The 14486-nt window shown below is 42.4% G+C and overlaps 2 protein-coding genes across 2 annotated transcripts; both read right to left on the reverse strand.

Moving 5' to 3' along the window:
- Nucleotides 1–58: 58 nt before the first annotated feature.
- On the reverse strand, nucleotides 59–7870 carry ephrina-c (ephrin). The gene is given in 5 exon segments (NM_001078225.1): nucleotides 59–938; nucleotides 1015–1095; nucleotides 1472–1600; nucleotides 2618–2784; nucleotides 7583–7870. Coding segments are annotated over 5 exon segments (795 nt in total). The 5' UTR covers nucleotides 7690–7870; the 3' UTR covers nucleotides 59–627.
- Nucleotides 7871–9638: 1768 nt separating this feature from the next.
- On the reverse strand, nucleotides 9639–13969 carry ephrina-d (ephrin). Its single transcript, NM_001078226.1, is given in 6 exon segments — nucleotides 9639–9917; nucleotides 10102–10625; nucleotides 11031–11114; nucleotides 11307–11435; nucleotides 11519–11679; nucleotides 13817–13969. Coding segments are annotated over 5 exon segments (837 nt in total). The 5' UTR covers nucleotides 13927–13969; the 3' UTR covers nucleotides 9639–9917; nucleotides 10102–10272.
- Between the last annotated feature and the right edge of the window lie 517 nt (nucleotides 13970–14486).

Genomic DNA, 14486 nt, shown 5'->3' on the forward strand with positions numbered 1-14486 from the left:
GCGACGTGTAGCGGCGCTATTCCCCAGAGGAATGCAGGCACAGCAAGAGATCGGTGAATGATATCGAGCGTTAATTTATTTTGACAATTCCGCGGCGAAAGGCCAATTGCATTTTATCAACGGCAACAAGCTGTGGCGTGGCATGTTTGCGTGGAGGTGGATTGGAAGACTTTGATTTGGCAGAAAGTTTGGGTGCTGAAGCTTAAGCTTCGTGATGTGAGCAACAAGGAACTAAAACAAATATATAGCGAAATAAACTGCCGCGCAACATTTGCAGGCAAGGCAAGATATACGAACAAGGAAACAAAAAAAGCGAACCGTGAAATCACAGTGAAAATTAGAACAGAATAAGCGCTAGTTAAATAGCAACACAAGATAACATAATTCGGAATATCAAAACAACATCTCTTCTCGTCCGAGTTCCAAAACACAACACCCTTCCAACACTTGTAACATACTGGAACCTTGCGCCTTCTGATTGGTCCGTCCACGATCTCGGCGACCAATCACAACCCAGAACCGACGGCCATTCCCGCGATGTACGAAACTTAGTCGTCTTCCACAGAAGTCAACGAAAAGTGAACTTTCAAATGACTGGGATTAACTCAGAATCGTGACGTCACATATTCATGACATCACCCACGTCGTGATGACGTAAACAAAAAATGTTAATGTCCACGTATTTATAGAAAAAGAGAGACACGAAGAAGAATTATTTCCCCTTCGATTTTTAATTTGTCTTAAAGTTTCAGGGTCTTCGCTGGGTTTTTTGTCAGGTATTGACTTGGTTGTGTTTGAATGTTCAACGTTGGGTAGAACGATGCGAGGCTTCCTGGAGGTTGTTGTCCGTACTTTGGTTATTGTTGTTGTTGGGAGTGTGGTGGTTGTGGTAGTACTAGCTGTTGTTGTTTTCTTATCGTGCTTGTGGTGGCGGGTTTCTGTTGGGAACAAAGTGTTAACCACGTGTATTTTGATATTAATATGAGATAAGATACATCGACTGTGAATATTTACCTCTGCATTCAACAAAAATACGTAAACGCATCGAGTTTTTGTTGCAGCCATTTGTTCTTTTGTTTGGATCACGAGACGCAGCTGGAATAAACATAAAGTCTCGTTAAAAGGAGCCACAAGCTTCGGGAGTCGCTGATATATATATATAGGTTTATGAGCAGCATTACTTTTTACGGTATGGGAATTGAACAAAACACAGACCTTTGCCGTTTAATTCATTTCATATAACGTAATAGACGTGCGCCGTTTATCGCGAATTGCTGTGTGTGAATTCTACTGGGAAAAGACGCCTAAGCTGTTCTCACGCAGCGGCCTCTCGCATATGCGGCTGGTGCGGCGATATAACTGAGGAGTGGACAGTTGTGCTGTACAGTCGACATTTGACATTGGGCAACTCCTTAATGTGGCGACTAATCGCCGGGGTCGTGAGAACAGCTGAGCTGTTAGTACAACTTACCCACAAAGTAATACTCGGAGCAATACTGGAAACGAAATCCGAGAGGTGAGGGACTGATGGTCTGGAACTTGATGGTGAGCTTATTTTCACGTTCCGGTCGGTCGCAAGCGAAGATGAAGTTTTTGTTATCTAAAAATGCAATATTGGTTAACTCTCTGTATATTTTATACAGGGATTAAAGAGATTAAAGTATTTTGTTTCACTTGCGAGAACAGCTTTGAGTGGCAAATTGCAGTCACCGCAAACCTTGATATTTCGTTTCAAAGAAATGTTTCAAACTAATTTTGGAAACATCATAATTGATTTAATAGCTTCAGTAAAGTAACACTTGTGGGCGAGGCGGGTGGCCATTTTATTCCGCGTTAATTATTTTACCGGTGACGTAATCCCCTATCACTAACCATTAGCGTGGTGTTAGCTTACGCACCGACACAAAATGGATTCAAAGCATTTGAATCTAACAAATAACGTTGAGTAAATACGTACAAGCAAAAGAGTGGGCGAACAGAAGTAAATAGGCGTTAATTGCGACTCGGGTTTCGCAAAGCTGAGCGAATTGTATTAGGTGTCTCATAGCAGCAAATGGCAAAACCCGATGGCGTGAAATATCACCAACACCAAAGTCGAAACAGAGACCCCGGGATGAAAGACGGCATTCGAAAAAGAAGCTTAAGATTATCGAGATACGACGAACGCGAACACCAGAATGTGAAGATGCTTTTGTAAAGTGACCTGTAGGCCACTCGTGCGACCAATGCAGCAGATAAAAGAGGGTAAATGGTGATGGCATATCAGCATATTTCCCTCGCATTATTGGCCGAATAGGATCGGCAGTTTCGAATTGCTTTGCTTCGTACAACATACACCACGGCTGGGGTGATAGTTTTACTAGATTGCATAAGATTGGGCGAATTATTCGTTCCAGACATAATCAGACTTGGAACGAAAACAAACGAATATTTTGAATGGTCCAATTGTTCACAGACGCGAATTTAATAAAAAAAAAATTATTACAAAACTTTTTATTTTCTAATAATATGGCGTTCGCAGAATAAATAAACTGTATGTTATTACAAGCAGTACGTATTGTACTCTCCACTCTCCACCTTGTTTACCCGTATGTGATCAATAACACATATATCTTACCTCCATGGCTGCATTGTTCAAAATCCGTTTGAGTTACATTGTACAGGTTAAAGGTCTCTGGTTCTTCGAGACCATCCGTTATCCCCATCAAGCTGTTCTGTGGGCATAGAATGTCAAGAAACTCGCCAATTTTCACGTGGTAAGTGTGTTCGCTGGTCGAGAGCAACCTGCCAAAAACAAAATAGAGTTAGACGTAAATTACCCGAACGATGCTAAAATACAGATTGACGTCCACAGAACGGAGCCAGGAACCTTATCTGGCATGATCAGCTCATTTCGCGGAACCTTCTGCGTTAGAGCGAGGCGAAAACAAGCGCGGTGACCAGCACACATTTGTACGGGTCTAACCAAATTCAGCAACGAATTTATATCTTTTTGTGCAAATGTACAACAACGACTTGAAACTGTCGCTCGCAATTTAAGGCGGTCGATTCGTTCGCGTCAAGTCAACGGTCCAGTGCTCACAGCGGTGGCAGGAATGCGGTAGTTCAACTCCCTAATTTGCCATGTCGTGTTGGTAGAAATTCGAGCGGAAAGATTCGCGATCAGCCTAACATCGTTCGTAGCAATGCTCGGCTACCCTAAACCGCATTGCGCCAGTTTAAACAAGCCGTCACCAGCTTTGCCAAATCATTTTCAACGCCGCTCAAACAACGAAGACGAAGGATCAGCTCACTTATTTTCCCCACTCGCGAGCGATATGTGTCAGAGAAATATGCCACTTCGCCAGTGTGAGGTCTAACACGAGATTAGACGTAGAAAGTAAAAGTAGGCGCGGTAAGTGGTTTCCCATGTAAGGGGCAGCCCAACGCTCGCACCATCTTGTTCGAACTGACATAAAACTGGACACTCCCGTGCTGGTCAGTGGGGACTAAGCGAATTATAGCGAATATTTCTCTCTAAAACGCATGTTGGCTGTTAAATCTCAAGTCGTCCACTAAGTTAGTCCAGCCTTGGGTAAACATAAAACGACACTTCAGTGTAAACTTAATTAGCGTTATCTCTAAAATCTAATCGCTAAAGTGAATAAATGGCCGAGCAAAAGCACATACGTTCCAACCCAGAACTCGATGTAATACAATTTGCTACTTAAGTAACCCTTCCCTAGCTCGCTGGCGGGTTTATCATTTGCTCCATCAATAATTAAGGCGCATTAGCGAGCAAAACACGGGTTTGCAATTCTAATTTGACAACAACGAGCCAGATAGGGTAAATCGTTTTATGATTGGTGTATATTGGGCGGGCCTCTGTACGGATATGACGTAAGCGACTCAATCAATTGGCGACACCAATTAAAGCAAATTAAACGTATATACTTCGTTTCTCCTATACCAGTGCCCTAAAAATCCACCCCCAGGTTTGAAACCCGTTCCATACGGGTCCACACTAGTCACCACGGGTTATAATCTAATTATGAACTGAACCGGTTGGTCTCCCTGGTTTGGTACAAAAGGTGAACAAAAGTATCTTTGACAACTGTAATTGATTCGTAGGATTAATACGTTGGGGTGAACATTTCTCCCAGTCTGGTGACGTCATTTCGCTCCCGCTTATCCACCCCCCAACATCCGGGCACGAACTTTTACTTCGCATAAATCAATACGAACCAGTATGCGTTGAATTTTACGGTTCAAACCACTGACAAGAAACATGTCTCGCGAAGAGGAGAATTCCCTATTGAAGTGGTTTGTTTGGTTGCACCCTACCATGTAATTGAATTGAAATGAATCTCAAAAGGGATGTATTGCTCTGTCCATTTGGAATTCAAAAGCAGGCTATACAAAGGTATTGCAAATTTTGAACGTGGCACAAGTATCTGGCAAAAGCTTGACCAGACAACTGTAAAGGCTCAAGCTGGATCACGCCCGTTTAATTTCTTCCAACACGACGCGCCTTTAAATCGTCATGTCACGCCCGTGTCGATAAAAACCAACAACCTTGTGCAGTGTACTGATAGATAAAACTCCATAAAAGTTTCTATACGCAACAGCAAAGTCGCCAAAAATTCGGGGCATTTTCACCGCATTTTGTCATGCGAGTTAGCTCTATTTTGGGGCGCGGGTAATATTACATTGGTCGTAACTGTCCTATATAATTGTCCACCGCCGCGTTTGCCATTTGTTTGTTGTTTATACAAATCAATAGCGTGCAGCGTTGAGTCATTCTGTCCAATGGTCGCTCAACCGCGGTCGGTAATTTGTACAGATGACTACAAATTCCATATATTCTTAACATTCAAAGAATGCAACACTACGTTAAGGTAGCGTACCAAGACACATAACTCAACATGAATATTCCAACACATTTGCGAAGTAGCGGAGGCAGCTGCAGGTGGGGCGCGGGCTGAATATGGTCGGAGTGTTTTGCGGCTAAGTGCTAGTGTGGTCTGAGGTAATCCATATTCCTTCAAAATGCGGGCTCTATGGGGCGAAGCAGCTTGTGGGCATAGCGTGGGTAATTTAAGGAAAGACTAGAATCTGTGGAGTTTTGTAGATTTGGCCACTCCTTCAGTAAACCAACATGCAAACCCAGCACATATCAAATTAAACGCCATGTGTCGTCACGGGTTGGTTACAGTCGTTGAGGCAGCACCTGAGTGGGATACATCGTATATACACTGCCTGCTTTATTTACACGCGACCGATCGTTTAAATAAGTTTCGACATTTGAACTTGACGAACTGGGACGAATACGTGATGTACACCATGTGAAAAGCGATGAAGATTGTTGTGTGGCGAGGTGGTCGTAGTTCTGCGGTTAATGGCGCAGCGGTGCGCAGGCGGAACACTAAACAGTAAACACCTATATTTCTCTTCGCCTCAGTTTTATATTTTTTTTACATAAACAATAAAATAAGCACCATTTTTGCAACTTTTTTTCGGGCGAATACGATTCCAAATGCTCTAGCGGCTATAGTACACATTGGCGAATGCGAAATTTTACAACCGACATGTAAATTGACTTCTGCATGTGTCGGCAATGAAAGCGGAAAACGTCTGGAAAGCGACGTTTGCTCCTTTAACTTGGTGTGTTTGCTCAAGTGTCGCCCTGGGCCTTCGCTATTGGTCGATGGCTTGTCCGATATAAAGCAACCTATACCGCAAGTGCGATATAAGATCGGAGCGGACCTTACCACCGCAAGTTGAAGAGTCCCGCTTTTAGTTATTGCCGAGCGTCTTGGCTGAGCAACTGCGGTTTACAAACGTCTGCTTTAAACAACAAAACATAGAGCGCCATGGGGTCTACTTCTGTTAATGTTCAACCAGAAGCGCAGTAGATTTACACTTTACTAGTCGATTTAAAGACATTATTTTATGTAACTGTCAGCGTTTGTTGATAGTTGTGGTGTAAATTGCTCCCCATGGGGCAACGATCTGCGAATTTTTTTAAAGGGTTCGGTTTCGATGCGTTGAACACACCTCTTTAATCATCTCCGCCATAATATGACTTAATTATTATCCTGCGCATGCGCCAATGAGTCTATTTACATTAAATGTGTATGAAGCTATTAAAGTTATCTATTAAGGTTATCTCATGCGCTTTTCCTAGGCTGGTTGAGTGAGTGCCAAGGCCAAACAGGCGTTTCCCTATTAAAACAGTTCGTAATCTTCTATGCTAAACTTACAGACGGTTTCCAGTAATTAACAGCTGGTCGGTTTGTGTACAATGCTTCTATGGCGAGTAAACGGCCTAGCAGTAAGCGGGTTGCCATTTTTCCCATCTCAGTATATACGCGTAAAATCTTATTAACCCCCGCGCCTAAAAATTCGGGGAGAAATTCCCTTAGCTGGTAAAGTTAATTAGTAAGGGCAAGAAAGTGGGAATACTCAGACTCAAGCGACCGATATAACGGAAATGAAACACGGGGAAGACATAGACGACACTGACGTTAAGTCCCTATAGTACAACCCATCCCTCACCGCCTCAGACACAGCAGAATGATAGACAAATAAAATCTACCGGTCAGAAACAATAGGACAATGGATTACACGTAATTTATGGTCGATCTCGGTGCTGGGAGTGACGTTAGTTAACCCCAATTGAGTCGGGACAAATTAGGACATCACGGCCAATTCTCCGGATATCGAGTAATACGAGACGGGTGGTCGTCTGTCTAAGAAATAAACGTCGATATTTCGATCGCGTGTGACAGCAATACACGTCATGATGTGACATGTTGAACCGGAAGAGGACCAACTGGAATTTTACCTTCATAGGGAATTGGGCGATGCGTGTTAAATTGATTTCCATTTTAAAGTAACACCGTAGCGCGTCTAATCGTTTGTGTTTTGCCAATCTGTTACAGTAGAGACACAGGTTAAAGTGGTAAATGCACTCTTTCTTCATGTACAGTAAAATGGATTCCCTGTTGTAATCTGAAGCTTACTAAACGACCTATTGTTTGAGTCACGTGATCTTCAAGTCACAAAGCGAGCTCACACTTTCTCAGGCCGAAAGCTCCAGCGCAGAGTAATTCCTTTTGCGTGTAAGCTCAAGCTGAGATGGCGACCATTTCGAACGCTTTGTTCAAATGCCTCGTTTGTTTTCGATTAATTGTCGCATTGTTTTCCTTATCCGCGATTTGACACGTCCGTCATTGCAGCAAATCGGTTGCTAATCTCTTTCGGACAACCCGGACGATAAACCGAAGTCGAAAGCTCGAATCGTTCCATTATCGTTAGAATAAACAGCAATTCGACAACGAGTCAGCATAATATTTACATGCAAATGAAGAAATACACACTCGGTCATTGTGCTCTGTTTGCTGGCATACTGTACTTCGATTGTAAACGCAGAATATAACAAATACTACATGTATTAATAACCTATTTTATCGCGACTCTAACACCTAAATGACATTGCATATTTGTACACACTTAACCGCACAAGAGGCAAGCGGATGTTGCCGACGTACATAATTGAGTTTGGCATTTTTCTCTAGCAAAGAATGTTAATGCTACTCACCCTGGGTTCATTACTGTGTTCCAGTAGATAACGTGGTGACGTCTCTTGGCATTTCCTTCACCTTGAAACAACAGCAAACTGAAGCAAATTGCCAGTGAGCGGATCATGGTGTAAGTTTCAAACGGGTTTTAAATGTTGGTTTGCAGCTATGGGCGCAGGCACACGCTAATAATAATTGCAATCCCGGGTGCAAATTCTTCAGAGAAGGCGCTGGCGGCAGGCTTGGTAAGTCAAAATTCTGGCAAAAGTTTCTAGTTGCCTGTAGTAAGCTAACCCTAAACAGTTGAGCTACAAATAACGGCAAATGATTACAGTGCTGAAAGACTTACTCCTCAGTTATATGAACACGTCACTCTGCTACCACAAACTTGAAGGTCTGCTCTGTGTCACGTTTGCTTGTGCACTTGTTCACATATTATACTACCAAGCTATTGTAAACAAACGTCTCCCTTTATAGACAAAGCGTCTCCAAGGCGGCGGTAAAAAGGTGCTCGAAGTGCACCGAGCAGCACTGCACTTGTGTTTAAGTAAACATAAGACGAACGGCTATATGTTCCTTCTACCAGACCATTTCCTACGGATATTCAATATTTTACTTCGCACCCAACTGGCCTTTTGCTTCTTTCACTTTAGCAGCATTGCCGCCTTGAAATAAACAAATTGGCTGAGCTGTACTGAGCAAACTACGCTTGTTTATGGACAGTAAACACCATTAAGCAGCGGCCTACATTGTGCCGTAGTAACCTTGCGCATTGCTGCTAACTTCATACGTGTTCGCAGTGCACAACATTAGTCTACCACTGACACTGGCTAACCTGTTATTATTGTAGCATTCGCACGTGTCTTATACCTGTGTATTACGCTCCTTCTTTTCATAAACACTACAGCGCATTGCAGCTTTAATTACAAGTACCACAATCACTGTCCAATTGCTTCTGCCGCGAATAGTAAATCGCTTACACGGCGAGAAGAAAAAGGCGACAGCGCTTCTTCGAACAAGGCGAGGCAAAAAAAGGCTGCTTTTGAAAATACGAGAGAAACGCTGGAAATGTAAAATTTCCTAAACAGAATAATCGTTCCGCTTTCACACGATACAGTATATTAGTTTTAGGTAAAGCTGTTTTCATTTTTTTAATTCGCTAAAACTGTTTTTCTCGTTGCTGCTTCTTCGAAAGTAAAACTGTAGGTCGTTTAAACTCATTAAATCACCGCTACATCGGCGTAATTTTTGGCAGAAACTCTGTTTTTAGATCATTTGTCTTTACTTCGCTGCATTCCGCACAAGCCGGTAAGCGAAAAGAAAACAGCGCAACTCACTCAATACTCATTACAGTCATATGATTCTCAAATTTCGCACTTTCGCTGAAATTTGCAAAAACAAATATTTGACTTCAGAAATTGGGATTCGCAGAAGAATCTCTAAATAAGATATTGATCTTGTTTTTTGCCTTAACAAGCTCACCTACGTAAACAAAACATTGCCTTCCAATCAATAAGCCAACACCTTATCTGCCACTGTTTTGACCGCAATCTTGCATCCCGTTTCTATATAAGTACAACTCATACATACTGCGTTTGTAACTAAACTCAGTGTGAAAATTAAAAAGAGTACATTTCCTGACACTACATAGTTTGACAAGCAATGTTTGAAGATTTTATCTGACCTGCACATGCGCACTGAACTGAAAAAAAAACACCATATTTGTCGATATGCACCTGGCTTCCTTGAAAAACGAAGATCGTATACACGGCCGACATAATACTGTAAAGCATTTGTTCCGCAAACTGTAAGTTGTACGACTTCACATTAATGTAAGAAAATTAGATCCGTTGGTATAAACTGCAACCAAAGCAAAAATCAGACGAGGCGTGAAAATGTAATCCAAAGTTGTTTTTCGTTAATGGACTGATTAGTAATCAAGTTGCAAAACAAATATTTATTTTGGTTCACTTGAGAAAACAAGAGCGGAAGTTATTTTATCTCCTCGTGACATCCGTTTGTATTTCTCCTCGTGCTTCAAATTGTATAAAGACTAAATTAAAGTGTCAGAGTTAATTGTTTTGGTTTTATTTTCAACAGGTTTGCGATTTTGAGTAAAAAACAGCGATAGTAAACACGATATTACACAGTGAGGTAAAAACAATTGCACAATACAGTGTGTCGTGGCAAACAGTCAAAGTTAAAGCTCTTTATCTGACTGCATGTCGGTTCAGAAAATGGGCTGCTTGTGGTAAAAGCAGTCCAGCGTTCGTGAATTTTCCTTGAACAAGCCGTAAAAGTGTTGTACAGGAAAACTACGCAGCGATATGGCGTTCCGATAGTTCTGACAAAGTTCTGTAAAAAAAGCGAAAAGTTAGAATTGAAAAGCTGAATTAAAATTAAGGTAATAAAAATAAACCATTTTAGTAAGTGATTTAAACTAGAAACGGTTTAGAAAAATGTTAAGCCTATCCAGACAGCTAGACCTGATTTTAGACTGTTATAGATGCAAATATAAAAAACTTTGATGGTTTCTTACCGATAAAGTTATGACGTTTCCCTGACCAACCTTGATTGTTGGAACGAAAATGACGAATAAATGGCGGGAAGAAATAAAACGAACACTCTCTAGCGCCTTGCGTGGCGCTCGCGGCGAGCAGGTCACTCTGACTCATGCCCTTGTGATTTGTCCATATTTGGTCGAGTCGTGCTAAACAAGCAATAAAGACCGAAGCACCCACGATGTAAGCATGACCAGCAACGTGGTGCTGAACACAGAGGTGTGAGAAGGCGCCGCGTTCCCCTTGTTGTCTGATGTTTGGTCCAAACTCGATGCCAATACCACTGGAGAATTCTTTTCAGAAGATTTGATCAAGAGTGATTTGAGTTTTGGGACGAAAGTTTCGTCTCTGCTGGATTGGGTGTCCTTGGTGCTCGCAAGAAGTTTTTTGATGAACTCATAATCAGGGTTTGCAGTGGAAGTTGTCGGTTTGGGGGTTGTGGTAGTTGTAGTAGTGGTGGTAGTAGTCGTAGTAGTAGTGGTAGTAGACGTTGTTGTTGTTTCTGCAGAAAGTAAGGAAAGACATGTTATTTTCTAGCTGTAGCAATTAATAATTCATAGCTGAATTCATAACAAGAGGCTTAAAGTGTCATCTGGTCAAACGTCAGCTTTTTAACAAGACGGTCGACCAGGTTGGCTAAATTACAGGTTATGAATTTTCGACTACATGGTATCAAACGAAGTGGCTATTTTTTATCTGGTGAAAGGTGCGAGTCGCTCGGGCGACGACATCTTATAATCAGCCTATGTTATACAGCGTATTAATAGCGCGGCAGCGCCCAAAACGAGATGTTTTTGTCTGAATTTTCGGCGGAACGAGCCGCAACTGGTAATCTTCCAATCCAGAACACGCTTTACAAATTAGACATTGATTGCACGCAGTTGGGGTTTGGAGAAAGTGAACTTACCGTGACATCCAACCGAGATACGGAGTCTGGTCGATTGCTTGTGGCAGCCGCTCTGTTTGCCTCTTCTTCCGTTGCGTGGTACAGCTGTAAACGACATTTTAATGTTATTTAATGGCACGGTGTGGGTTGAGTGAAGTAATTTTCATGCAATTACAAAATGACGATGAATCACAAGACTGTTGCCTCCAGCGCTTAGGCAAGCGTGATTATATTTGAAACAATGAATAATTTAACCGAGCGTGTTGATTATGCGTGGGCTGAGACGAGACGACTTACCGACAAAGTAATATTCGGAGCAATACTGGAAACGAAATCCGAGAGGCGAGGGACTGATGGTCTGGAACTTGATGGTGAGCTTATTTTCACGTTCCGGTCGGTCGCAAGCGAATATGAAGTTCTTGTGGCCTAAAGAAAAAAATGAAATTAAAACCAAATCGTCTAGAATCGACCACACACGTAAATTTTCCAATTTCAAATATATAACTTACCCCCAGTGTTGCATTGTTGGTAATTATCTTCGGTTACATTGTAAAGATCGAAGGTGGTCGGTTCTTTCGGTCCCGTAATACCCATCAAGCTTCGTTGAGGACAGAGGATGTCCATGAATTGACCCATCTTAACTTGCATGACGTAATCGTTCTTTTTTAGTCTGCAATTTAAAAGTGATTGTTACATACTAAATCAGAATGTTAAAACCCCGAAAGAAATAATAATGCTAGGTTGAAATTAGCGCGCTCCGATGTCGAGTTAAATTGGGCGGAAGGTGGTTGTTTGATGACGTTGCGATCTACGTCCTTAAATTATTCATTTAATTGCCGCAAATGACAAATGCGAAGTAGTAAATGGAGCGTCAGGCTAGATCTGCTCAATCGTTGCCACAGCCAGGAATAGGTTGCGCTCCTCTCGGGAAACAGTGGCACTGTTGTAATATAGCCTTCTTTAATTCCCATACGCCCAGTAACCTAATCGGTCGCTCAGCAAACTGTCGCGAGGAAACGGGGCTTCCCCACCAGCCAACAGTGGAAATGAGGCACAGTTTAAGTTCGATTTTCCATCCCGTATATTGGATAATTGTTCCCAGTTGACTTGGCATGATTGATTACTCATCCATCGACTGAATCACACCGCGGGGAACTTAGTTTTTGTCGCAGTTCGATCGTTACTTAACAATATCGCGATTTTGGGCGATAGCAACTCGACTTGCAATTTATAATGGTTTTGGATAAAGTCACTTAACATCACAAGACGCGGACTTAGCTGGGCCGTGCTCGCGGTACAGCATTATCGCGAGTTGTTTGTACGGCGCAAAGCAACGTTGAATAGTGCAGAGTCAATATTTGGACTTACGGCATAGAAAGCTCTAACATATGACCCTACTACGAGGGACCTCAACTAAAGCAAACACGAGGACCGATGTGGGCGAGTAAGCCGTGCGAATCTACAACGAGCGGCGTTATCTTATTTACGTTGAGTCATAGCAAAAGTAACCGATAGCTAATAAGACATCGGCAATTGGTTTCTGGTGGGCTGTAAGGTTGCAGCCGGCACGGTTTTGGTAAAACGGGGACAATGGGCGACGTGTGTCTGACGATCGAACCTGCAATCCACGACGGTCCTCCTTTACAAGTCGCTGCAAATTGGAACTTGTCTCTACAGACAAGTGCATTGTACGGGCGGCAGTTTCGAAGTCGGTCAGACGTGTGTTCGTAATCGGCCTTGGCACTTATTGTTGTCCCTTGTAATTATTTGGACAATGACTTCAGTGCACACGCCGCACAGGTTGCTTTGATTCGAGCTTGCAATTATAAATTCAGGTTTTAAAGAGCGGCCTCGTACCTGATGGACTTAATGCTTTGTTTTCTTACACGTTTTGTGTAAACCAGCGCATTGTCTCGGCTGCGAATCAAGCTTATTAACTCGGGTATTAAATTAACGAGTGTGTTTAACGAAACAAAGCCTATTAACTTCTTTCACGTTCTTGCGACCCGCAGCGAAACGAGCCCACCCAAAGCAAGCGACATTCAAGGCCGGACCTACGTCATTTCCCGGTCCTACGAGAAGTATCCCGTTGGCAGTACATACGTTATAGCCTGGGAACCGGAGGAGCGACGAAGTCGACAACAACACACGGTAGAGGAATTAAATTCATTCAATCTTGTTGCCCGGAAACCGGCCGATTTGTGGATGATGCGAGAGTGCCTCACGTGACACAACAGAACGTTGTAGTCGCGCCGTCTCCACCTACGACTTTCACGATATCCGTTTCTCTAACTTTAACTGCGCAGTAAAATCGTGGCGCTTTACCCCGTAAACTCCTTGCAGCGTTTAGGTCATGTCGATCTTAGCGAGCAAATTATTTAAGTATTGACGAGAGAAGCGGACGCACTTCGTCCTCAACATGATGTTTACCGTCACGATTTTCAGCGAGATTACGCAGCGTATCACGATTTCGGTCCGACATAGTTGTGCCGTCCAAACTGATTACAAGGTCGGGGCTATATACGCTGTAATGCTACGAGAGCAATATTACCCATTTGAATGCAAGTAAAGGGAGTATCGTTTTAAGCTTTGGATTTTAAACCGCCACGCTGTGCAGTCACTATATCCTCTTATGGACTACTGTATATGAATCAGTTCTCGGAGATTACAGAAATCCCACAAACCTCGGCCCACGATTTCGGTTCCAAAACAAGCAAAAAAATTTCACGAGGCTCAGATTACGTTTCGCATGGATAGAATTAGCGAGATAATTTACGTTGGTAAACATATCGGTTTTGAAAACTTACCCTGGCGTCATGACAGAATTCCAGTACAAGACGTGACGATCCACGGTTGCTTGCGAGTTAACGCAAATGAGACACAAAGTAAACAGGTAGTAGGTAAATTGAGTTGCCATTCTTCGTTTTAATATAAAACTATGCTTTCAATTTTATACTATTTTTAGGATCTGAAAAGTAAACACATATTTAGATAACTGAAATACTATAAGCCTTTACTTCTAAAAATCAAACTGGTTGACATTTATTCTTACTGAGCTTGTGGTATTATAAAATACAAACGATTAGACGCTATCAACTTATTTAATCGAACTGCGTTGAATTCGGTCTCACGAAACTGTAAGCTGCTTACTCTGCGAACCGAGATACACTGATTTGCGGTAGAGAGTCGACCGCTATAAAGCCATACAAATTACGGACTTCTTCTCTTTTTTTCGGTCGCTGTTCGCTATTTCTCGTCTGACCAATCGAGAGTCCAGCTTATCATAATATTTATGCTCGCACTCGTCCCTTATCTGCTTATTAGCTTGGCGCCCACGATTTGCAGAGTATTGGTGATAACGGTATTGTGTCCGTGTGCAATATTGCAATTGCAGCGACGAAAGTCAAACATTGCTTACTGTACCCAAACCTGAGCGATTTCAATACATTAAGTCCCAATACATCAATGTCAACGACT

Source organism: Ciona intestinalis, chromosome 3, assembly GCF_000224145.3.
Source record: "Ciona intestinalis chromosome 3, KH, whole genome shotgun sequence".
Classification (NCBI taxonomy): Eukaryota; Metazoa; Chordata; class Ascidiacea; order Phlebobranchia; family Cionidae; genus Ciona; species Ciona intestinalis.